General features: G+C 37.8%; 1 protein-coding gene across 11 annotated transcripts in view; it reads left to right on the plus strand.

Moving 5' to 3' along the window:
- The window catches only part of dlg2 (discs, large homolog 2 (Drosophila)), a 941,559-nt gene extending 932,804 nt beyond the window's left edge, over nt 1-8,755 (plus strand). For all 11 annotated transcript variants that reach the window (XM_080197062.1, XM_080197064.1, XM_080197065.1 and 8 more), the window contains 2 exons: nt 359-450; nt 4,164-8,755. In XM_080197062.1, the coding sequence (XP_080053188.1) occupies nt 359-450; nt 4,164-4,270 (199 nt within the window). In that variant the 3' untranslated portion in view covers nt 4,271-8,755. The remainder of the gene's footprint in view (nt 1-358; nt 451-4,163) is intronic.
- Nucleotides 8,756-9,697: the final 942 nt, after the last annotated feature.

A 9,697-nucleotide genomic window follows, 5' to 3' on the forward strand; every position in this document is an offset into this window, starting at 1 on the left:
GCGTGCAACCCCTCAGTCCACCATTACCTTTTCAGCACTTTTCATCAGGAGCCACTATATAGTAAGCCAAAGCTTTATTCTCAGTGTTGAAACAGCGGAGACACAAGTGAGTGGACCATACCTCCTTCCCCCCCAGAAACCATAAAATTCAGCCCCATGATTTTATCTGTAACAACCCTTTGAGTTAGTATTATTTGGTCAACACTATAAATATAGACTTTCCATTCAACAACTGGGCTAATGAAATCCAATTATTGTCATATTATGATTTGCTATACCTCTCCTACAGGATTTAAATGTGAGGAAAGCTACCTGATAAATATTGTATAAATTGTGGTACTGGCCTTTTCTGTTACAGGGAAATGAATAAACGCTTGACAGAAGAACAAGGTAAAAAGACATTTGATAGAGCTCTGAAACTGGAACAGGAATTTGGAGAACATTTTACAGGTATACATGCATTCGCCCAGCTGCAATAAAGCATTGGAAAAAAATGAGCAAGCTTGCACAATAACCATTCCAAAAATGTTGGAAGTTGCCTTTCCTCAGTTTATAAAGTGTAGTAGTTTTAGAGTTAGTTTTGCTACTCTTTTTGGGTGAAACAAACATTAGAGTCTTGCAGTAAAATAATCTTTGAGTTATTTATTCATAGCAATATCCAGTAAAACTCTGCCAATGAGTTTATTGAGTTTTTTGAGAAGGTGACCAAAGAGGTGGATGGGGGTAAGGCAGTTGACGTGGTATACATGGATTTTAGTAAGGCGTTCGATAAGGTTCACCATGGTAGGCTTCTGCAGAAAATGCAGATGTATGGGATTGTGGGTAATCTAGGAAGTTGGATCAGGAATTGGCTATCAGATAGGAGACAGAGGGTGGTGGTGGATGGTAAATATTCATCATGGAGTGCAGTTACGAGTGGTGTGCCTCAGGGATCTGTTTTGGGGCCACTGTTGTTTGTAATTTTTATTAATGATCTGGATGAGGGTATAGTTGGGTGGATTAGTAAATTTGCTGATGACACCAAAGTTGGAGGTGTGGTAGATTGTGAGGAAGGGTGTCATAGTCTGCAGGGAGACTTAGATAGGTTGCAGAGCTGGGCCGAGAGGTGGCGGATGGAATTTAATGCGGAGAAGTGTGAGGTAATTCACTTTGGTAGGAGCAACAGATGTGTCGAGTATAGGGCTAACGGGAGGACTTTGAATAGTGTGGATGAACAGAGGGATCTAGGTGTGTGTGTACATAGATCCCTGAAAGTTGGGAATCAAGTAGATAAGGTTGTCAAGAAGGCGTACGGTGTCTTGGCGTTTATTGGTAGGGGGATTGAATTTAGGAGTCGCAGTGTAATGTTGCAACTGTACACTACTCTAGTGCGGCCGCACTTGGAGTACTGTGTGCAGTTCTGGTCCCCGCATTACAAGAAGGATGTGGAGGCGTTGGAGAGGGTGCAGAGGAGGTTTACTAGGATGTTGCCTGGTATGGTGGGGAGGTCCTATGAGGAGAGACTGAGGGATCTAGGGTTGTTTTCGTTGGGAAGAAGGCGGCTAAGAGGGGATCTTATTGAAACATATAAGATGATTAGAGGTTTAGATAGGGTGGATAGTGATAGCCTTTTTCCTCGGATGGAGAAAGCTAGCACGAGGGGGCATGACTTTAAATTAAGGGGGGGTAGCTACAGGACGGATGTCAGGGGTAGGTTCTTTACCCAGCGGGTGGTGAGGGATTGGAATGCCCTGCCTGCTGCAGTTGTAGATGCGTCTAGTTTGGGGGCGTTTAAGAGATCTCTGGATAGGTTTATGGACGAAAAGGGATTGGTATAGGCTAGTGGGTCATTGTTTTTGTAACTGGTCGGCGCAACATCGTGGGCCGAAGGGCCTGTTCTGCGCTGTAATGTTCTATGTTCTATGTTCTATGTTCAATGTGCATCCTTCCATTGCATAATAAAGTCAACAAAAATGTATCGCTGGAAACGTAAGAAGCAAAATATTACATGCAAGTAATTTGTTTATGGTTGCTTCCACCCCCATGTGCAGTGTTTTTATTTAATGTAGAATTATCAGATCTAACCAGGCCATGATGCTAGTATTGCCATTGTTGAAAGTATTTGATGATTGAATAGTTAAGAAAAGATTTATTGAGATGCTACTGGGCCTTGATGGTTTGAGTTATAAGGAGAGGCTGGATAGACTGGGCTGAGGGGTGATCCTGTAGAGGCCTATAAAATAATGAAGGACATAGATCAGCTAGATAGTCGATATCTTTCCCCAAAGGCAGGGGACTCTAAAACTAGAGGGCATAGGTTTAAAGCGAGAGGGGAGAGATACAAAAGTGTCCAAAGGGGCAATTGTTTCACACAGAGGGTGGTTAATGTCTGTAACAAGTTGCCAGAAGTTGTAGTAGAAGTGGGTACAATTTTGTCTTTTAAAAAGGATTTAAAAAGTTACATGGGTAAGATAGATATTGAGGGATATGGCCAAATGCAGGCAATCAGGACTAGCCTAGGGATTTAAAAAAAGGGCGGCATGGACAAGTTGGGCCGAAGAGCCAGTTTCATGCTGTAAACCTCTATGACTCTACTAATCTGTGCTCCATTAGATGCTGTTTGGCAATTGTGCTAGCTTTCCTATGCAAATATTTTGTATCCTGTATTTTCCAACTATATTTTGTCATCATATAATTGGATGAAGATCTAGTCATCTTGAAAGTTAATACTTGAATTTTGTGAACATTTGTGTGACTGATTGCAGGTGGGTTGCTCAGTTCTGTTGCAAGTCATTTTGAAAGGGATTCATACTATACAGCCAATAGTTCTAACAGTGAAGCAAAATTTTCTCAACTCAGAAATCCCAGCTGTAACTACACACAGATGTGCTGTAAAGTAACACATTATAAATAATTAAAATAATTATAATTAAAAGTTAATACATTTAAAAGAGAGTGGGGGAGAAATGTGTTCAATGCTATATAGACTTGCTTCAATTCACCATGCAGTAGGTTGTTGCCTGTGTGGCCTGCATTGTCGTTACCATTGAAATATTTGAAGAACAGGCATGCAGATACAGGCTGCTTTAACTCATTTCTCCCCCAGGATCAATAATCTAAATTAATATCACAATGTAGTAGTGAGGTTGTGCCCCACTGTGAGAGGTACCATCTTTCAGGTAGAAGGTTTATCTACCTTCTGTAGATATAAAAGGTTCCATGACACTATTGAAAGAAGAGCCCTTCCAGTATCTTGGACACTGTTCATTCGTCAACCAACAGATTATCTGGCCATGTATCTGATTGTTGTTTATAGATCCTTGTTGTGTGCACATTGCTGCCACATTCCCAACATTATGACAGTAACTACGCTTCAAAATACTTCATTGCTGTGGAACACTTTTGAGATACTCTGAGAGTTTGAAAGGCATCACACAAATACTTCACAATAAAATTTAACAAATGGATTGATGTATATATATTTTAAGGCAATCAAAGTTAAATGGATTTAGCCCTGAAATTCTGTGGTGTTTGGAATTCAATTATGGGATTCCATCCCCCTAAAAGAATATGGAAGTGGAATCAATTGAACTTTTCAAGATCAAGAGCAATAGACTTCGGTTGAGCAAAGGTACCAAGAATGTGGATCAAGGGATCAAATGGAGTTGAAAAGGGTGGCATAGTGACAAAGTGGTTAGCACAGCTTCCTCATAGCTCCAGGAGCCCAGGTTCAATTCCGGCATCGGGTCACTGTCTGTGTGGAGTTTGCATGTTCTCCCCGTGTCTGGGTGTTCAGGTTTCATCCCACATGCCAAAGATGTACGGGTTAGGTTGATTGGCCGTGATAAATTGTTCCTTAGTGTCAGGGCGACTGGGAAGGTAATTATCAGTATTACAGGGATAGGACTTGAGTGGGATTGTTGTCGGTGAAGACCTAATGGGCCAAATGGCCTCCTTCTGCACTGTAGATTCTATGATTCTATAAATTCAATTACAGTAACTGAATGATAGCACAGGTTCAATGGGCTAAATGGTCATCTCCTGTTCCTGTGTTTCTAGATAGTGTCTCCTGTTTACCAGCATAATAATATAGTAATCAGAGGAAGGATATTTATAAAGAATAAAATTAAGATGATTGAATTTAAATCACAGGCATTAATTCTTGTTTTTATTTAAACCCACAGCAATAGTACAAGGAGAAACCTTGGAAGCGATTTACAACCAATGCAAACTAGCTATTGAAGAACAATCTGGTCCATACATTTGGGTTCCCTCAAAGGAGAAATTGTGAATCAGCCATAGATGTGAGACTGATAAGAACACCTGTTTAGATAGTGACATTTAATTTGTTTTTAATTGCATTTTCATCTCAATCCATAAATGTAATCATGAATGTACATTGAGTTAGAAGCTCAGCAGGATGTTTCTGCACAAGTCAGAGCTACATTCAGGGGGAGGGGGATTCAAAGACAACAAAGCCAAGATATGGCAAAGAAGAAAGGGGCTTCTGGGACATCTTGAAGGATTCTACATCACTTGTGCATCCAGGCCACATGTGTATGCAAGAGAATTATTGTGTAAGATATTTTAGCCCTTATGATCAAATGGACAAAGCAGGGACTCCTGTATTTAGCTTCATTCCCTGACAGGGCAGTGCCCAACATTGCAACATCCAGCCAGACTGTGTGAATTAGTGATTCACTAGAAAGCAAAATCCGGCAGATTTTGTAACTATGCAGATAGAATTCATCACATAATTTTTTAACCGAGTTTTATTGTTGAGAGTGAACATTATATAAAAATGAACTCACATCTATAAAATCCAAATAAGAAGCATTTTCAAGTGTTCAACACATTTTAGGATGTGTTCAATTTGACAACTGGTTAAATCAGGATACGTACTATAAATTTTAATATTTGTATTCAGAGGTTATTGAAATAATTTATAGTAAAGGAAATATATGCTGTAAATTGTGAGGTCTATTGGTCATGTTTTATGACAGACTCAGCATTGACTAGAAATATTATTTTGAAGAAATTTAGAGAACAGGACAATTTGCAACTGGTTTTATGTGATTAGAATCTAAATGAATTGATTATCAATTGATTTGTGAATAACAGTAAATTCATTGAATTCTCCAAATGTTGCTTGTGAAGATTCACTTACTTTTCTTCCCTTATGAAAATAAGCATGCAGCTTGAAATTTTATCCTCTATCTAATTAGTCAATGTTAATTTGTGTGCTCTGCATTACAGTTTGGAGATTAATGACTGTGGCTAAGTACAATCAAAAAAATGTCATTGTGATTTCCTACCTAGCCATAGCAATGTTTAATTTTTTTTGTTTAATCCAATTTATTATTTAGTATTTAGTTCAGTGCTGCGTGGCTGTTTCTATTCTGAAGCTACTATAGCAATTTTTCAAAATTTATCCATTCTGCTTTTATTTATTTTTGTTTAGCTGGGATTTTATCTTCTGTGTTCTTGAGTGAATTGTACTGTATGAACTGCTGTATTTAAGATGCACTGTAAGATTATGCTTGTCCTGTACTGGTTTGATCACAGTTAAACTCAATTTTAGTCTATAGTGCAAATTTAAAATACTCCATACCCATTATTAGTCCAGTAAGGAGGGAATTTTAAACTCTGAATAAATGGAATTGTCAAATTATAAAATGGTTGCAGCACTGAAGGAGATCATTCAGCCCATTATGTCCATGCTGGTTCTCTGCAAGAGCAACTGAGCTAATTCTACTCCCCTGGCCACGCAGCTGTTTTCTCTTTGAATAATTATCTGTAACCCTTTTGAAAGCCATGATTGATTCTGGCTGTATCACACTCTCTGGTAGTGCATTCCAGATCCTAACCACTTGCTGTGCGAAAAGATTCTCCTTATCTCATCTTGGCCATTCACTTTAACTTGGTGTCATCTGGTGTACAACTCTTCTACCAATTAAATCCCTTCTAAACGTTCTCTTCTTTAAGAAGAAAAGCTCCAGCTTGCCCAATCTAGCCTCATCGCTGGAACCATTCTTGTAAATCTTTTCTGCACCCTCGCTATTGCTTTCACATCCTTCCTAAAGAGTAGTGCACAGAATTGGACACAATATTCCAACTGAGGCCAAACCAGTGCATTATAAAGTTTCGCCATAAATTCCTTGCTCTTGTACCCCATGCCTTTATTATAAAACTTGGGCTCCCATATAGTGTACTACCCAATTTCTTTACCTCTGGCCACCTTCAAAGATATGCACCAAGTCCCTTTGTTCCTGTATCCACTTTAGAACTATACCCCTTCTTTTATACTGTCCCTCCTTGTTCTTCCTGCAAATAGATGGTGCATTTATCTAAGAATATACTTACTTAAAAGAAAAATATCACAGATGCTGGAAACTTGTAATACAAACAGAAAATGCTAAAAGAAAATACACTGAGCCAGTAAGGCAGCATCTGTAGAGTGAGAAACAAGATTAATATTTCAGGGTGTAATTGTGAGAACAATTACATATATTTTTCACAAAACTTACTTTCTGTCTTCTGCACTTATCAATGTGCATTCCAGGATTGCGATTATTAAAACATTCATGGGGAGAAAATGGGTATGGAGTAAATAAATTGACCCATCAGTGAAGCTTTCAATTCAATTTGACCAGCTAGTTGCAGAATATTTATTAACTATTAATCACGATGTTAGAATTCTCAGGAGTTAAACTTAGAGCACTTGGGTATTACAGGACTTGAATTTAAGCTCCCATGGAGTACAAAAGCAAAATACTGCAGATGCTGGAAATATGAAATAAAAATAGAAAATGTGGAGAAACATAGCAGCTCAGGAAGCATCTATGGAGAAAAAAATTAAAATGACAACTTGGTCAAATGGTCATTGATCTTGAATGTTGCTGGAAACCTCCAACCTCATCAGCAACTGGGATTCTCCAGTGCGGCTGCAGTTTTGGCTGAGCACCAAATTCTCCATTCTCACAGGGCAGGACAAAAGGGATCATAGAATTCTGACTCTTGCTTTCTCCACAGATGCTTCTTGACTTGTGTATTTCCTGCATTTTCTGCTTTCTGTCAATTGCTATTGTTTCTTTCCACTTCAGTCAATGCATGTGAAACCAATTATCCTGAAATCTCCAAAGCAAAGTTACATACTTTAGAGTGTGTGTATACTCTATTTTAATTTATTTGTAAAGCTCTCTAATATTACATTTCTCTAATTTCTAAACACCTGCAAAGTGATTTGACTTTATTATATTCGTCATAATTTAGACTTTATATGGAATGACCAATATGCCATTGTCCCTTCACATGATCTTAAGAGATTTTATTTGAAGAGGGTTTGGGGGTGGGGGGAAGTCTTCTAGATCCTATATATTTTTACAGGGAGTGAAATCATCTGCCTCTACTTTTTTAAAAGCCCTAATGAAAGTACTCCAAATATTCCACTGTGTCAAAATCTGGGAACTTGAAGGGGCCAGGACCCATTGGTCTTACCATAATTAGATGCAGCAATTAACCTGAGGAATTTAAAGCTTTTGCACATTTTGTAATAAATGCGGAAGAATAATGTAACCAGAGGAAAAGGCCTTGTTTGAAAACTTGCAGATTACTCCTTGATACTACACTAGCTGCTGTAGTTGGATGAGACTGAAGAAAAAGCTCCACTGCTGGAACAAGTTCATAGTTACCTGTATAGAGGATTTGACAATATAGATTCGTTACCTATTGATTGTAAATAATCAATTCCTTCCATTCCATTTGTGTAAAGAAAAAAAAAGCACACTGAAATAAAGAATTCAGTTGTATATTTAACAATATAAATAAGTACTCATGCTTATTAATGATTTTAAATATTAAATTACCCTTTATTCACATAAAGACACTCATATATATATTTACATATATATATATATATATATATATTGCTTTTGATCACGTTCATGTTTTTGTCAGATGTTGGCTGCACAATTTCACATTGAACCTGCAAAACCTTAATTCAATAAAGCCACTTCTCTGTACATTATCCTATGCACATTTACTTCTGACGGCTGTAATGTACTGTTTGTTACTTGCCTGCCTTTCCTGTTCTTAAGTGTTTTGTTACAAAGGAGTTTCACTTAATAATCTACAGCTTGCACGGATGAATTTTATTGAGCAAAATGTTCAAATTTTATTTGTAAACTATTCGAAAATTAACACATGGTGCTTTCTTTGGACTTGATTCCCAGCAATAATTATTTTCTGATGCAAACACTTGATTGAAGAATAAAAAATTCTGAATCAATTGAAGAAACCAGGAACCAAAAACTGATGTTCTAAAAAGATCTTCAATTTTGTTTTCTGTTAACAGCAATCAGAGCAGAAACATATCTGATAACAATGTAAAACTGGTGCGTTTTAAACAGTGTATTATTAGCTATTATGAATAGTCCAGCAGACTTCATACTGGAATAGAAGACCCATGCTAATTAAATTATTCTCTCACTTCAAATTTTAATTAGTGTTGTATACTATTCCAACATAAATCATGATGGGTCATTCAGTATAGCTTTAATAAAGTTTGTCTCAGCAAAATCCTCAGTTATATGGTGCAGTAATTATCCGCATGTTTAAAGCAACATTATCTTTTGTGGTTTGACCACAACCAGACTTTATTTTGAAATTGTAACAAATGAAAGCTGTAGCTCGGCTGTCTCAAAGGATCTGTGCAATTTGTGTAAAAGCCTTGGGTGTGAATGACACAATGTACTGTTTGTGGTACTGTAAATAAATATGGCAGCTGAATTCTCTAGTGCCAATCCCTTCATTTCTGACATACATGTCAAGGCAGGAATTTTGTCAACAGCTTGTCAATCCTGTCGTAACTGGAATTGTGTGCCACTTCCGTTTTCTCAATTTGTGCCCTTTCCCATGTGATTATAATTAAAGTTCTAAGTTCTAGCAGTGTGCATGCAAAACATGTTTAATTTAGCAGCAAGGAAACTTAGTACGGTGAGCTATAAAAGTGCTTCCTGCTGAAACAGCAAGGCTCGGCAGCACGACCAAAACTTTCCTGCCCATGTACAGTGCCATTAAAATAAGACTTATTGAGAACACAAAGATACTTATTAAATTTAAATTTTAGTTGTGAATTTTAGACATTACATTAGATTTGCTTTATTCATGTATGCATCATTGCCATTGTCGAGATTACTAGGTCAGACTGCTAAATGTACTGGCATGCCTCCTAGCACAGGTCAATGGTAAAGGGAAAATAGGGATATTCCCTTTATTATAGAAGGAACAATGTTGTGCTTTTGAGTTAATTCTTACTGGAATGTTTATATCCACTACGGTATTCACCACTCTGTGGTACATGGCTGAACTTGCACATTTAGCTAGCCCTTCCTTCTATGCATTGTAAAGGAGATTACTCTCAGCTGGTTGAAATGTTGTAAATGAACCCAAATCCCTATAAGAACTCTGAGATGGACACACAGTTGGACAGTATTGACACCTGCCTAGCGACCCCTCATTTTTTTTCCCACCACTCCCATTGATGTGATTTATTATTGTCACGTGTATTAGCATACAGTGAAAAGTATTGTTTCTTGCATGCTATATAGTTGGAGCATACCATACATAGAGAAGGAAATGAGAGAGTGCAGAATATACTACCAGGCCTTTCACATTTCACTCCTCCATCCACTCCTTACCTTCTGTCCTCCCCTGAATC

Source organism: Carcharhinus amblyrhynchos, chromosome 10 (genome assembly GCF_965287045.1).
Source record: "Carcharhinus amblyrhynchos chromosome 10, sCarAmb.v2.hapA, whole genome shotgun sequence".
In the NCBI taxonomy this organism is placed as follows: Eukaryota; Metazoa; Chordata; class Chondrichthyes; order Carcharhiniformes; family Carcharhinidae; genus Carcharhinus; species Carcharhinus amblyrhynchos.